The 16,609-nt window shown below is 34.8% G+C and overlaps 1 protein-coding gene and 1 long non-coding RNA gene across 2 annotated transcripts; both read right to left on the reverse strand.

Annotated features, from left to right (window-relative positions):
• Window positions 1-3,200: 3,200 nt before the first annotated feature.
• On the reverse strand, window positions 3,201-8,055 carry LOC132725041 (uncharacterized). The gene is made up of 2 exons (XR_009624997.1): window positions 7,717-8,055; window positions 3,201-3,409 (listed from the first exon to the last, which is right to left on the reverse strand). It is a non-coding gene; the product is annotated as an uncharacterized LOC132725041 (long non-coding RNA).
• Window positions 8,056-8,415: 360 nt separating this feature from the next.
• On the reverse strand, window positions 8,416-12,879 carry LOC132725039 (prostate stem cell antigen-like). Its single transcript, XM_060710024.1, has 6 exons — window positions 12,701-12,879; window positions 11,634-11,675; window positions 10,930-11,006; window positions 10,052-10,114; window positions 8,831-8,948; window positions 8,416-8,474 (listed from the first exon to the last, which is right to left on the reverse strand). Exons 1-6 carry the CDS (start codon window positions 12,717-12,719, stop codon window positions 8,416-8,418), a joined length of 378 nt encoding a protein of 125 aa, XP_060566007.1. The 5' UTR covers window positions 12,720-12,879.
• Window positions 12,880-16,609: the final 3,730 nt, after the last annotated feature.

The following is a 16,609-nucleotide window of genomic DNA, read 5'->3' on the forward strand; positions in this document are numbered from 1 at the left end:
AAAAAATTACCAAAAAAAGATAAATATACGTGAAAATTACTACCAAGAAAAAATCTGAGTGTACGTATTAGTCACTACAAGAAATGTTGGAAATTTGTTTAAGAAAAATATTGTGCGGAAACACCCAATAATAATATTATTATAATGATCACATCACTCTTTTTACATTTGTATGTACCTTAAAAATCGTGTATTGTTTACTATCTGTACTTGTGTATAAATAAATTAAATACTTACAAAGCAAACGAAATATCATTCTGCTCCTGAAAGCCATTCCGTCTTATGACACTGTTTCTGTCCTATTGCAATTGTCCTAATTTAACAGACGGTTAAAGTAAGCATGATAACACAATTGATAAGACTTATGTCGTCATCTGTTTGACATTTAGTATTGTTTCCAGTGCAAAAAGGTCAATAATCTAGATACAATGATTTTTTTTTCATTTTTAATTTGCAGTAATGTCACATAGGGGCTTAGGTTATATATGCAAACAACCGACTATTTAGGGTCATAAAACCAAATATTTTCTTTTACTTATAAGATAAACGTTCTTGTTGTTACATGTAGTCAAAGAGTTCCCGGACCAACAGACACTTGGGGTAAAACCCAGCCCCCCAGCCTTGATCCGCCCCCGTCAATGTCTATTAAAAACTTCGACTTTTAACTCGGATGGGGCATCGTATATATCCTGACACTTTACAAACGAATAATTTCTGTCGTTTGAAATTGGTTGATTCATTTATTTTCACGATACGTTATTTTTTCTGAAAAATATTCGCCGAAAAAACAGCACAGACACTTTGAAAATTGTCAATTTCTGATATAAAACAGTAATATATTTTCTTTTCTGGCGTTTTTTCCATCAGAGTTCGTTATTTTATGGTCAAAATACGGAACTATTTGACTCGTTATGGATTCATGGCCGTTTCAAGTCAAATTATATATTTATCTTAAACTAAACTGTCAAAGGTAATTGCATTATGAGTATAAAACTTGTTTAAACATTCTACCCCACTTTGGTTCTTCCAGTGAAATTTACAAGCATTAATATACATGTAGAATGCTATTATAAAAACTCCTTAGCAAAAAATATTAAAACAAAAACAACAACATAAAAACAATAAGAACTTCAATAAGTTTAAAAATATAAATATGAAAAACATGGACCTGCAAGGTCTTGATCTTACAACCTGTAGGACATGAAATCACAAACCCAGTTCGAACATTATCTTTTTGAAATAAATAATAGCTTATTTTTTCATTAAACGCACGGAATTTAGCGCCGTTTGTTACTTAAGTGGACTTCAAAAAGAAATACTAAGTTTTTTTTTCCGGTAAGCAAGAATTTAAAGCCTACTCAAGAGATTCATCGTCGAGTCAGAGGCCAAAGGCCGTCGCGTGGGAGAGGTCAATGTCCTCTATAGATGACCCTAGTCCAAGGTCACGACCGAGCAAGTCCGATACACGTTGTAGAACATTAATTCAAGATATTATGTTCTGCAATTGAACCTTATTAAACCATTCCAGGCGTTATCGGACACCCGGGACGGCCAGTAAATAAAGTATGCACATGCTTATTATTCTGACACATGGACTTATTTTCTAGGCAATTATATGGGATGCTCACCCGATTTATTCAATTTTTGGGATCTAAAAAAGAGCTCTCGGTAAGATTATAGCTAATTTAGAATATGAAACGTTTTTGAAATGTTACAAAATAGACAATACATTGATGTATCTTATTTTTGTAAACGTTTCGAATCGACAATCCATTTTAAAAAAAAAAGAAAAAAAGAAAGATCTGTTTATCTAATCTATATACATACAACTAGTATATACAAACCATGTTCTAAAACATGTACACATTCATTCTATATGAGAATTATAAGAGACAAGAGAATCGTTCACACAAGAAACTACTTGTCACTAAAACAGGCACATTATGTGGTTAAATAAGGAAAAATATTGAACAAAATTTGTAAAAAAAAATATTGATTAAAACAAGGAGATATAGTTAAATGTCATACTTGTAAAACTAATCAAAATGAGTTTATTAATTAGTCCTATTTACTTCTTTAAAGAATGATTATTTCCAGTTAACTTGATAGCAATTTAAAATCTATATTTCTTTTGTAAAATCAAAAAGCATATACATTTATTAGAAGATGAGCTTATTTGTATAGCCACACAGTTGTGGTGTGTTACAACATAATAAGTATTCTTACTATACAAAATATTATTACTATATTTAAGAATTTCACGAGCAATCTTATTTGGTGGGCAAAAACAGCAGGTCTTATCATATGGGTGTCCTGGTTGGCAAATATTGGTACATACACTTTTCATGACTTGACATTATAGCAAACTTATCACAGGTATAGTGAGCATAATCATCTAACAATGGTTTCCTATCGTGTCACACAAAAGACATTCCATTATTACATGTTATTCATTTTCAATACCATCTAGACACAGTGGACATATCATTTCATGATTTATGCGATCGGAGTACTTAGCTCTTGGTTCATTTTATATTGTGGCAATACTGATCTGAGACACATTAAATTTTGAAAGCTGTTTCGTTAGTTTCTGTAATATATAATGATTTACACTCAGATTTTTTTTATGGAAATGTATCAAATCTTTAACTGATACATACGTCCTGATAGCCTTGTGGTACATATGGTAGCAAAGCAATCGCGAAGTTGCAAGCTTGAATCCTCAACAAACTATTTTGTTTCAAATTTCTTTAACTATTTTTTAATATATGCAGCATTAGTGAATAAGTCATTTTTTTAAATTTCTGGTGTCTTTTCTTTTAAAGATCATAGCTTTGATATATAGATGTATTTGTAAATTTTCATAATTTCAAATTGAATAGTCGGACAATGGGTAGTTGGCATGCACGCAAACTTAGTAGTAAAGGTTATAACATAATGTTTCATTAAGATTCGAACCTTCAATTTGAAACTAAAAGTCTTAACTCCTTATCATTTGGGCTAGATTGGCAAGTGTTCAGTCGGTAACGTTAATTTATGCATAAACCGTGTATACCTTTATGCCATATTTTTAAATGATTTACTTCGGAATCCGATAATTACCGACAAAAAGTCAATGAATATTCAAATCTCTCACGTGAATATTGCCAAACAATATAATTAAATTACAAATTAAAGTCGTGATAAAATCAAACAATACACATTATTTCGTTGGTTAACTTAATTAACCACGTTTTATGGATGCCATTTATTTGGTGGATTAACAAATTGGTTACAATTATCAGAAGCGCAACAAAATTCACAACTAAACTGGTTCGTATAGATAAAAGCCTGGTCGAAAGCCGTACATTTGTCGTCCGATGAGTATTTCTCGAACCATCCTTTTTGACAATCATCTCTCGTTCCACATCTACAAATGATATACAATGTTTGCCTTATCTGTGTAAACTTAACATGAATTAACAAGAGCATTGCAAAGACGTAGCAATATGCGTCTGAATCTAGATTTGTTTAAAGACCAACTCAGTCTCAGAGATCTATGTTGGCTGATTTGATACATTGCACGTTGCGTTGTCGAACAACACAAGAAAGCGCCACACCGCGCGTTGTCCCGCTGTGGTCTGTGGTATTGCCGTCCTGTCTCTAGCGAAGCACGCAAAACAGCGCATTGTCAAGCGGCGAGTTGTCGCGATGTCGCCTGGCTTATGAGCCAATCCAAACCGATTGACAATGTGTCATCGCGACAACAAGCCGCACGACAGCGCGTCGTTTGGCGTACATCGATTGCGACAAGACGAAAGTCCGACAACGCGCCATTTGGCGCTTTGTTCTGTTGTCGATAGCGCCAACAAGACGCACAAAAGCGTTCCAAATCAGCCACCATAGAGATCACTTCAATTTTTGACGTTTTTGACTTTCCTTAAATGTACAAGGTATGATAAAAAAAATTCTCGGCCCGATAGACTTCTAGCCGCTACACTGACATTTACACAAGATACGTCGATACCGATATCTTACTGAAGATAACTGACCGAGTTATATGCGGTTTTACACAGATTAAGTAACATAAAACGCACTTTGATCAGTAGAAGGGTGTGTCATTTAGACCAAATGGCAAAAATTGAAATCAGAGCCGTCATTAAGTACCTCTGGTGAATTAAAGACAGGCATGGTAGGTGATGAGCGGCCTGGGTGGCCAAAAGAGGCCACCAACGATGAAACTGCCGTAGTCATGTGCCACAGAAGGCGAGACCTGCGAATCATTAATAAGGAAGTGGGAACAAGCTTTGGTTCAGTTCAGGTAATTCTGACTGATGTCTATGGCATGTCAAATGTTTCCGCTAGATGAATCCCCAGACAGTTGACTGACGACCTGAAACGGACCAGGCTTGATATTTCAAGACATCTTTTGTCTCGCTACGAAGATGAACCTGATTTTATCTACCGGATCGTAACTTAGAATGAAACATGGTCCATCACTTCGATCCAGAAAGCAACAACAGAGCATGCAGTGGAAGCACCCTGGCTTACCCCTCCGAAGAAATTCAAGAGGGTGCAATCGGCAGGGAAGATGACGGCTTCAATTTTTTGGGATAGTCAGGGGATAATCATGATTAACTATCTTGAGCACGGTCGTACAATAAACAGTACGTACTATACAGATGAATTGAGATGTCTGTGTCAAGAAATCGCGCGTAAAATGAGGGGAAACTGACTCAAGGCATTCTGCTCCTGCACGACAATGCGCCAGCTCACACATCCCAAGTTGCGATGGATGTTGCAACTGAATGCGGCATTGAAATTCTTCCCCATGCCCCATATTATCCGGACTTGGCCCCCTCTGACTTGTACCTGTTTCCAAAACTGAAAACCAAGCTTCATGGTAGACGTTTTGGAAGCAATGAAGGTGTCATGGAGGCTGTCAATGAGTTCTTTGAGATAAAAAAGAAATTGATAAAAAATAGAGAGTTGTATTTTGAAGGGTTAAACAAGTTGAAGCACAGGTGGGCAGAGTGCATTGATGTAGAGGGCGATTATTTTATTGAAAAGTAAGACCATTACTTGGGTTCTCTGACTATCGGAAGTACATCGGGCCGAGAACTTTTTGATTCAATCCTCTTATATATTAAAAAAATCTCTGAAACTGCAAGGCATACAGCAAAGATATTTTGCATGCAACATTGTTTGGTTTTCTCTACCGAGTTTATTCAAATTAAAGCAATGAGATAAAAACTGAACTGGCCCGGGGTCTTAAGATTTGCTTTTATATATATATTAAAATAGTTAAAAATTAAAAACTCTTCTAAAAATTAACAGGCTATAGCTTAGATATTTTGCAAGAAACATCGTCTAGTTGACCTCAAGTTAAAAAAAAAAACCTTGGGGTAAAATTACACACCCCTTATGAACCGGGGCCAATCCAATGACCTTTCTTTTGGTATTTTAAAACTACAGCCATGAAATCAAATTAATTTGAGATGCAAATTTGCAGATGCAAATGAACTTTTATATGAGTTGACCTCGATTTTGATCAAGTGACCTATTTTTTTTTGTATTGCCAGATGTAGAATTTAATTTTTAGACAAGTTGAACTCAGTGACACGTTTATGTTAATACAGCTTTGAAATTTAGACAATATGTTCAGTTTAAGATGCGAAATTTAATTTTTACATACATTTTGACCATATGACCTCCTTTTTGTATAGAGAGCTACAAATTGGATTAAGATTTAATCTTTGACATCATTTGACCAAGAGGTTTATCAAGCGTCCTAAATATTTGTATTTTATAGCTACAACTATGCAATTTGGACTTTACATAATATTTCAGATGGAGAGTTTGAACTATATGTGGACCTACAGTTTTTACCCAGTGGCATACTCTTCACATAACCTGATCATTGTACAGTGAACTTCCGATGAAAAGCAAACTTTTACCCAAATTGAGCTGTTCTTCCAGCAAAAGTTTTCAAAACATCAAAGATATCCGCGTTACGTTGGGAGCAGTTCGATCGGGGCTGCTATTTGACCTCGCTTATACCCTAATAGGTAATTATTTATACTCGTATATTAATTTTAGTCCCCCCCGCCCTAAAACAAGCGTTTCCAAAATCATAAACATGTTTGGCGGCCATCTTGGTTTTTCCGCTATTTTGGATTTTCAGAAGTGGGTTCTATGCTCATTATTTTTATCCAGCCCAAAGTTGATTTTCCGAATTTGTTCCTTTTTCGATATTCTGTAGTATTTTTATCAAATTTTCTAGACTCTATAAGTCTGTGTATAATAAGCGATCCCTGGGGCAGGGCCTATTCTAATATGAGGAAGCAAAAACATACGATTTGCACATTGTTGCATTTGATTTCCTTTCATCGGTTCAGTACGGAAGAGTATAATGTCAGGTGTGTATTTTTATTAACTTGAAATTTCGACTTAATTATCTCAAAATTTCGAGTTAGTAACTCGAAATGTCGACTTATTAACTCGAAATGTCGAAGAATGGCTAAAAAGTAATGAGTTACTAATTTCAAATAATATAAGATACAGTAGGGAGTGCGATTGAACGATGGAGGCCTGGTTAAACTTTAACTTATTAGTGTGGTCAACTTTGACAATGGCATGTTCACTCCCGATCTCAAAAACACAGGGCTTCCTTTAATTTGTACGTTCAGCCGTTCTTTATTATCTTTTATTATATTCGACCTGTTCGAACATATTTTCTCACTTATCATATCTTTCTTATCCCTGTGAATAAAACGATCCTTTACTTCACGTGTGGGACATCTGAGGGAAAGTACCACGGAGTGGCCAAAGTAGCGCGCGCTGAGGCCTTTTTCAAATTTGTTGCTTTAATGTATATAACAACAAGTTTTTATCAACTTTTATCAACACAATATGAATCAAAGTCTGAGTAAATAAAAGAATATAGAATATTGACAAACACCTTTCAAAAAATGTTACAAAAATATTATTTGAAACGTGACAGACTAACTGGCGTATACACGCCACTTAAAACTTAGTTTACACATGAAAATTGCACAGTTTACAATAGGGTGGTTTTTGGACTTGTACGTATCTCCACATGATGGTTGTATGTGTTCTTTAGACACAAGAAACATCCGGTTAACAAAGAAATGTGGAAAGTGTGATTTTATCTCACCTGCCCCCTACCCAAGTTAGTAAGTCGAAATTTCGAGTCAGTAAGTCGAAATTTCGAGTTAGTATCTCGAAATTTTGAGAGAAGTTATTCAAAATTCCGAGATAAGTAACTCGAATTTTCCAGTTACTAACTCGAAATTTCGAATTAATAATAAACACACCTGGCACTAATGCCCTTTCGTAGTTCAAAAGATACATCGTTGACACAAAATTCAAAAATTAATGCATTACGACTTAGTGTGACCTTGACCCTCTCATTATTACTGATACATCTGCCAAGTAGTTTCAATTTCCTTCATTCAATTTAAAAAAAATAGAGGGGACTATTGCTATCAGACTGTCAGACGGACGACCAAGCAGGTGTATAACATTATGCCCGTTATTAAGTTACTTCAGGCGTAAGAAATGTGCATTAAATACAAGCATAACTGGTCATATTTTTCATAACTTTTCGGTGGTATTCATTCGCGATTTGTTCAATGATTAAGTAAAACTTTGTCATGATATATATTTATATACAAACTATCGTTTATAAAAGATATATTTACAATGTGTACATACTTCATTTCAACGAGTCTTGATGCATTCCTGAAGTTTGTGAGTGTATTTATACAATACTGTTTCTCAAGTGGACAGTCTGCTGGAAAATTTACCTTTTCACATATTTGAGGTGGTCCTTGACACAGGAAACAGCTTCCTACAACAATAACATTACGAAGGCCTTTAGGGGCATAGTAGCTTACCGACACACAAAATACTGAAATGTGTTTTAATGTAATTGAAAAATATCAACATAATTATATATGTGATAAATAGTAATTGCAGTCGTGTCTGAAAACATTAATCTGCCAATTTTACATACATTATCTGGTAGTTGAACATAGGCTATTGCACATGGATATCCCCGCCTTTTACTTTTTGTTCTCTCATACGACCATATAGAATTAAAAAAATTTTTTTTATCTCATATAGAGATGTCAAAACACATGGGATTGGGTTTTTGTTTAAAAAGGGGAAAATCAAAATGTTTTCAACGCACTAAAAAAAATTTTAAATTAAAAAAATTGTTTTTTGGTGTAACAAATTTACTACATAAAACCATCTGGTAGCGAAAAATTTTTTCCGGCAATATATGGTTGAAAACAAACTAAAATTAATGACGATATTGCCGGAATTTTCTCAGTTTTAAAAAAAGGCGAAAAATAAAAATGAATATTATTGTAAAAAAAGCCCAAACTGACCAGAGTTTAAGATATAAGGTTAATGAGAAATTTTCCCAGGGGGAAGGTCGTGAGCATCACCCGTAAAGTGAATTTGCACTGAAATATGAAATTTTTAAAAGGGTGTTTTAAAATTTAAAAATTGTTTTTAAACGGGGGAAAAAAAATTTTAGGAATTTTTTTACACAGTGATGATAATTTATGTATCTAATACCATCCAGAACAATACAACAACATTATTTCTCAGAGATATTTGACAAATTAGCACACATGTGCACTACGATTAACCAATTTTAATGTCCCAAAAAACATGAACCTGACAAGTGTAAAAATATAATAATATTTACAGTATTATAACCACTTATATTAATCCTATTGTTTTTTGTACAATATATGTTGCTCATTTACAAAAAGAAAACGAATTTTCAAACATGTTTTGGGGGAAAAGTAATTACGTGTCAGATGAGAACACAGGTTCTTATTGCATTTATCCGTGCTGCAACACTCGTGACATTGGGATTGTTGTCGTTTGTCAACTCCTCTACCAACTAAACCTGGTGTCACACCACATTGCTGCTCGTAAACATACAGTTAAAGTAAAGATATATTTGAGCCGCGTCATGACAAAACCAACATAGGGCGTTTGCGACCAGCATAGATCCAGACCAGCCTGCGCATCCGCGCAGTCTGATCAGGATCCATGCTGTTCGTTTACAAACTCTATTACAAGTAAAGAAACTGATAGCGAACAGCATGGATCCTGACCAGATTGCGCGGATTCGCAGGCTGCTCTGGATCCATGCTGGTCGCAAACGCACTATGTTGGTTTTGTCATGGCGCGGCTCATTTGTCTTAGTAAAAAGGACGCTCGGACTTAACTTACTAGAACTAAATCTGCAGGTCGACAATTATTTTTAATCAAAATCTACTGATAATGAAGTGGTGTTATATTTATTTTAATTTAAAACGTGCTGACATGATAGTAGACTGTTATAATTGTAGGTCGGCCGTTCTATTTTTATACATATCATTCTACCAGTAACGAAGTTAACCTTATTTTGAAAATAAGTTATCGGTAATAATCACACTTTGTTAAGACACCGTTATCATGACAACAATATTCCAAACTATTCGTACAGACAATTATGGTGGCGGTGTTGGTAGTTTTCACTCAGAATCACGGCTGTAAACACATTGAATTTAACAAAGCACAGTTCAACCACCGCATCGTTCCTGAGCAAGCTGTCAAGCAGTTTACCAGTACTAGTTGCCTTCACTTTCGCAAGGTTCTGAAACTTCTGTACATACCAGAGCAGAGGTACAGTGCGAATGCCCGTAGAAAGGATTTCATGATCAATCACAACGAAAGTGACCTGTGCCGTCCAGGGATCGAACCCGGGTCGCCCGATTCACAGCCCAACGCATTACCTATTGAGCTAACCGGGCGTTTTGTTATGGATAAGGCACATATAATCAATTTCAATTTGGTCTTTCATCAAAGATGTACATGTCTTGAATTTATAACTGAAGAAATATTCTAATTTTTTGAACTCACTTAATGTAGTTTGTTTTATTAAGCATGTACCGCGAGATGTTATTTTCAAACCCCACCCCAAGATTACTTTAAAAATATAATTGAACACAATAAGTATTTAGTTTGTGATAATCTTACTTACTTGGTTATCTGTACATCCTAAAGTTACGATTTTACCAGATGACACTTTGTGCATGTAACACGACTGTGAATGAAAAAAAAAACGGGATCTTTTACTGACAAGCATGGAAACACTAAATCAATGCATTGAATCAATGTTTCAATATATGAGCCGCGTCACGACAAAACCAACATATTGCGTTTGCGACCAGCATGGATCAAGACCAGCCTGCGCATCCGCGCAGTCTGATCGGGGTCCATGCTGTTCGCTATCAGTTTCTCTACTTGTAATAGAGTTGGTAAGCGAACAGCATGGATCCTGATTAGACTGCGCGGATTCGCAGGCTGGTCTGGATCCATGCTGGTTGCAAACCCATTATGTTGGTTTTGTCATGGCGCGGCTCATATGGTTGAAGTGATCTTATATAAATTCCACATGGTTAAATTATTTGAAAACAAGAAATATCTTTCAAATTGATACTCGACCGAAGTAAAGCTTGGTAAGTGGTAGATGTAATATCTAAGTTTTCGATACATATAACATGAACATATGTCAAGAACAATCCTTTAGAATTTATTTTAGAACTATCCTTAAGATTCTATTTTTGAATGACAAAAACCAATTTTACATTTTATGTAATAATGACCAATGAGATTCCGAGATTTAAGTTGACCGATGATAATTCTTCTTATATTCAGTCCTTTCCTGTCTATTATACAGGAAGTGAAACTGATTTTAAATATATAAAAATAGCTTTCCATATAAGATGTCTATCTGACCTGTAGTCTCAATTACAGTTGCACCCGGACATCTTTTCCTGTCGGTTTAAGATATTGCTCTGTGCTCTGTCGCAAATTTACCTTACCATTCTAACATTGTACATTTGTGAGAACATTTACCTGCCCGGCCCGACAGTCTGTTACCGTCAAACAATCGCCAGCATCAGATATGTTAGAACAGTTGTAACATTGAAGAGCTACAATCGTTAATATAAGTCTTACAAAACAGCATGGATCCTGATCAAACTGCACGGATGCGCAGGCTGGTCTGGATCCATGTTGGTTGCAAACTCCCTACGTTGGTTTTGTCATGACGCGGCTCAATTATGTGCTTCATTTATATGCCAACTTGCATATAATAATAATAATAATAATAATTATAATAATAATAATAATAATAATCAAATAAACTGAACATACTATAAACATCAATAATCACATTATATCATGAGCACTGAACATAATATACTTAGAATACGAGAAAAGTTCGGAGTTGTTTATATGGTGTCTTATCACGTTTATTTCTTATGGGGAATAAGTTAGAAAATTAATGACAACTTAAAAGCAGTGTTAACTGTTATGAGGAAGCATGGTTCATACTTAAATATAAATATCCGAGATATCTAAATAGAAACTTCAAGTACAGATGTTTAATCAGGATGACAGATATAACCTAACTTTTATTTCCCTTCAATATCATATGTTACATATATTAGCTAAAGCTATGTTACAAAAATTTCTAATTCATTGTCTAGCTACGACATTGTTTTGAATTTTTAGATAACGAATACCATATGAAATATATCATCCTTAAAATAATTTACCCGCTGTTCCGTTAATGGAGAGTTGAAGAACTAAAGCTACACCTGAAATAAGAGGGAAGATCACTATTAATGCAAGCATCAATGTGTGTTTTTAAAGTAATTAAAAAAAACATCATTTTATCTGCTTATTTTTGACAAGGCTTTAAGACGATGAAATTTATTTACCGGTCAAACTAAACCTTTGCGCTACCTATGGTAGCTGATTACGCCATGTCGTATTTTCGCTTCTTCGCCTAAAAATGCGAAAATATGACATGGCGTAAATCATCCACCATAGCTATCTCATTTCATGAACAGATGTTGCGTAGGGGAATCTCTTTTCTTTGTTCCGTTTACCACAGCAACGAAACCCCCAAAGGGACCAAAAAGAAATAAAGCAGACTATGGTAAAAAAATGGGAGATTTCCGTTAAATACATTATAATTTTGCTTATAATATTTTTACTACCCAGTGAAGAACTCCAACCCAGAAAAAAAAATAAAGGTTTTTCATATGGTGGCTGATTTGTGCCATTCGTGTTTTCGCTCCCTCTGATAAGCGTGTTTAACGCACCGCTCCCCGCCGTTTTATTTCTTTAATCTCGTTCTACGCCTCCGCGGGATGACGTTTTATTTATTAAACTTCGCCCCGCGCCCTCGCCATTTTAACTTGTTAATTCTCGACCTTTCGCTTGTCGGGGTCGGAGAACGAAAACACGCTCATTAGCGGGGGCGCGGGGCGAAGTTTTATTAATTAAACTTCGTCCCGCGACCCCGCTAATTAGCGTGTTTTAGTCCTCCCCCCCACGTTTTATTTCTTAAAACTCTGCGCGTCTGCGGGGTGAAGTTTAATTTATTAAACTTCGCCCAGCGCCCTCGCTTAAAATTAGCGTATTTCGCTCCGCGCCTTCGCCATTTTAACTATTTAATTCTCAAATTTTCGCTTGGCGGGGTTGCAGGGCGAGAACATACATGGCACAAATCAGCCACCATAATTTCGTAAAAAATGTATCACTCATTTTTATGTGTCTGAGACAGTGTGCATTACTTTCTGGCATTTTTTATGTACAAAATAAATTGAATACTTACTCAGCAGATATAACATCATTTTCTTGTCCCTGTAAATCGTTCAATATAATGTCTTAAGTTTTAGGTAGAGGCGATCTTAGCGATAAAGTGGAACACAAATGACGTCAACTATTTGTCCTTGTTAAAGGATTTATCACCAAACGACGGTTCAAATGTTCAACCTAAGGTCTTAAAATAGAGTTTCTCACCTACTCATACATGTAAATAATCGCTAATAGATTTAAACATGAGTAGAGCGACCGTCTATAAATATGTTTAGCGCTTAAGTAATAGTTATAGTATATGAAACGAGTTAGTTACGAGGGTATAACACTGGCTGGGGCGACATCAAGGGGTGTTTCTGCTAAAAAATGGCGAGGCCGTTAGGCCGAGACAATTTTTTTTTCAGAAACATCCCGAGATGTCGCCCCAGCCAGTGTTATACCCCCGTAACTAACGAGATTCATATACTATAACTGTTTTATCGCAATGGCATAATGTTTTCCTTTTTTTGTATAGAAACAAATAAATAAATTAATCGTTAGCTACATTACAGTATTTATGATAAGGCAGTTTTTCAAGTTGTTTTCGCTGCCGCAAAAAAAAATATACAAAAGACATCCAATATAAGAGGCGGATTGTATACTGTTTACAAAAAAAATGATTTAAGATTAAAGGGCTTTTTTTCAGTGGAAATAATTCATTCAGCGGATGTACCTTTTGATTAAATGAGAGTACATTTCATTTCATTAATTATCTTTGTTTATATTTATCATTGTATTTTATATATTTATTTTATTTTATTTTATTGATTTCATTTTTTTTTGCTACTGGAATGGTCGTTACCACTGCCCCATTGGAGCCTCTATGAAAAAACTGTGTTGATATATAACAGGTGCGAAAAAAACTCAACCGATATATAACAGTCGAGTTTTTTTCCTATATGAATCAATGAAAAAACTGTACTGTTATATATCAGTACAGTTTTGAAATGCCCATTGAAGTGTACTGAGTATAATGGGTTATAAGAACAAAGGAAAAGTTCCAAACCATGCGATAATTGTTTCTTATTGGCCTAAAGCATCCTATATGTAATAGTTATAGTATATGAAACGAGTTAGTTACGAGGGTATAACACTGGCTGGGGCGACATCAAGGGGTGTTTCTGCTAGAAAATGGCGAGGCCGTTAGGCCGAGACAATTTTTTTTGCAGAAACACCCCGAGATGTCGCCCCAGCCAGTGTTATACCCCCGTAACTAACGAGTTTCATATACTATAACTGTTTTATCGCAATGGCATAATGTTTTCTTTTTTTGTATAGAAAAAAATAAATCAATTAATCATTAGCTACATTACAGTTATTTATCATAAGGCAGTTTTTCAAGCTGTTTTCGCTGCCGCAAAAAAATATACAAAAGACATCCAATATAAGAGGCGCCGGATTGTATACTGTTACCAAGATTGATTTAAGATTAAAGGGCTTTTTTCATTTCATTAATTATCTTTGTTTATATTTTCATTGTATTTATATATTTATTTTATTTAATTGATTTCATTTTTTTATTATTTTATGTTGTTTCTTTTTGCTACTGGGAATGGTCGTTACCACTGCCCCATTGGAGCCTCTATGAAAAAACTGTATTGATATATACAAGGTGCGAAAAAAACTCGACCGATATATAACAGTCGAGTTTTTTTCCTATATGAATCAATGAAAAAACTGTACTGTTATATATCAATACAGTTTTGAAATGCTCATTGAAGTGTACTGAGTATAATGGGTTAGAAAGAACAAAGGAAAAGCTCACAGCCATGCGATAATTATTTATTATCGCATGGTTTGGAACTTTTCCTTTGTTCTTATAACCCATTATGCTCAGAACACTTCAATGGGCATTTCAAAACTGTACTGATATATAACAGTACAGTTTTTTCATTGATTCATATAGGAAAAAAAAACTCGACTGTTATATATCGGTTGAGTTTTTTTCGCACCTGTTATATATCAACACAGTTTTTTCATAGAGGCTCCAATGGGGCAGTGGTAACGACCATTCCCAGTAGCAAAAAAAATGAAATCAATAAAATAAAATAAAATAAATATATAAATACAATGATAAATATAAACAAAGATAATTAATGAAATGAAATGTACTCTCATTTAATCAAAAGGTACATCCGCTGAATGAATTATTTCCACTGAAAAAAAGCCCTTTAATCTTAAATCATTTTTTGTAACAGTATACAATCCGCCTCTTATATTGGATGTCTTTTGTATATTTTTTTTTTGCGGCAGCGAAAACAACTTGAAAAACTGCCTTATCATAAATACTGTAATGTAGCTAACGATTAATTTATTTATTTGTTTCTATACAAAAAAAGGAAAACATTATGCCATTGCGATAAAACAGTTATAGTATATGAAACTCGTTAGTTACGGGGGTATAACACTGGCTGGGGCGACATCTCGGGATGTTTCTGCAAAAAAAATTGTCTCGGCCTAACGGCCTCGCCATTTTTTAGCAGAAACACCCCTTGATGTCGCCCCAGCCAGTGTTATACCCTCGTAACTAACTCGTTTCATATACTATAACTATTACATAACTTCGCAGGTTTTGACCAAATGCGACATTTAAATGAAACAAACACTGTTGGTAGAACGTGTGCTCGACTATTCTCCGTGTTTGATAATAAAACAAGAGCCTTGATAATGTAGAACATTCTTAGTTCAAAAGGAGCCATATATCTGTTAAAGCCCATGTAAGAGTTATGGGCCTTGTACAGTGACCAGTGATAAGTGTGTACAGCAATCATCCATTTTCTTCAGTTGTTTTGGAGAAACAAACCTTCACGCAAATCCTAACCAAAGTGTTACACCGACGCTTGGGTGAGTTCAAAAATTCTCTGCATTTCATGGAAAACTAGCGGCCAGAAATGTTCAAACTTGACTAAAAGGTAGTCAAAGACTAACGGCTGTATATCGTCAATAGAGTGGATGATCACGTGGCATTTGTTAAAGGTAACATTAATATCTTTTAGCATTTGAAAAATAAACATAAACTATGTTTGAGACATTTCTTTTTTCAATTCCAATAGAACATTTTTTTCCAATGCAGCTCATGTACTTTTCCGAAATGCAACGCAGCTCTTGGTATTTTTCCAAATGCTACGTAGCTCTTGTATATTTCCCAAATGCAACGCAGGTCTTGCACTTTTCCCAAATGCAACGCAACTTTTGTACTTTTCCCAAATGCAACGCAGCTCTTGCACTTTTCCCAAATGCAACGCAACTTTTGTACTTTTCCCAAATGCAACGCAGCTCTTGTACATTTCCTAAATGCAACACAGCTCTTGTACTTGTAATAAATAAATAAAACGATGCTAGTTGAGATTAGCAGACGCCTATCATTATCTCCCGCGAACAGACTCACCCAAACCGAATCTCCTACTTGCATTTACTTTGTTCTCACTAATCACGAGTGATCCCTTCTTCAAATAAAACTTACGTATCTGTAGAATCATACTAGAATCGAACTAACTTGTAACTACTGAACTAATGGAAAGGCGACTGAACATTAACAATTTACTGAATTCTAGCCCATAAATTGAATTTAAGTCAATAATATACTGAATTTTAGTCCATAAATAGAATTTAAGTCAATTATATTCTGAATTCTAGTCCATCAATAGAATTTAAGTCAATTATATACTGAATTCTAGTCCAACAATAGAATTTAAGTCAATTATATCCATAAATAGAATTTAAGTCAATTATATACTGAATTTTAGTCCACAAATAGAATTTAAGTCAATTATATACTGAATTCTAGTCCATCAATAGAATTTAAGTCAATTATATGCTGAATTCTAGTCCATCAATAGAATTTAAGTCAATTATATACTGAATTTTAGTCCACAAATAGAATAAT

This window comes from Ruditapes philippinarum, unplaced genomic scaffold (genome assembly GCF_026571515.1).
Source record: "Ruditapes philippinarum isolate M1 unplaced genomic scaffold, ASM2657151v2 ctg9818_1_1_1_1, whole genome shotgun sequence".
Classification (NCBI taxonomy): domain Eukaryota; kingdom Metazoa; phylum Mollusca; class Bivalvia; order Venerida; family Veneridae; genus Ruditapes; species Ruditapes philippinarum.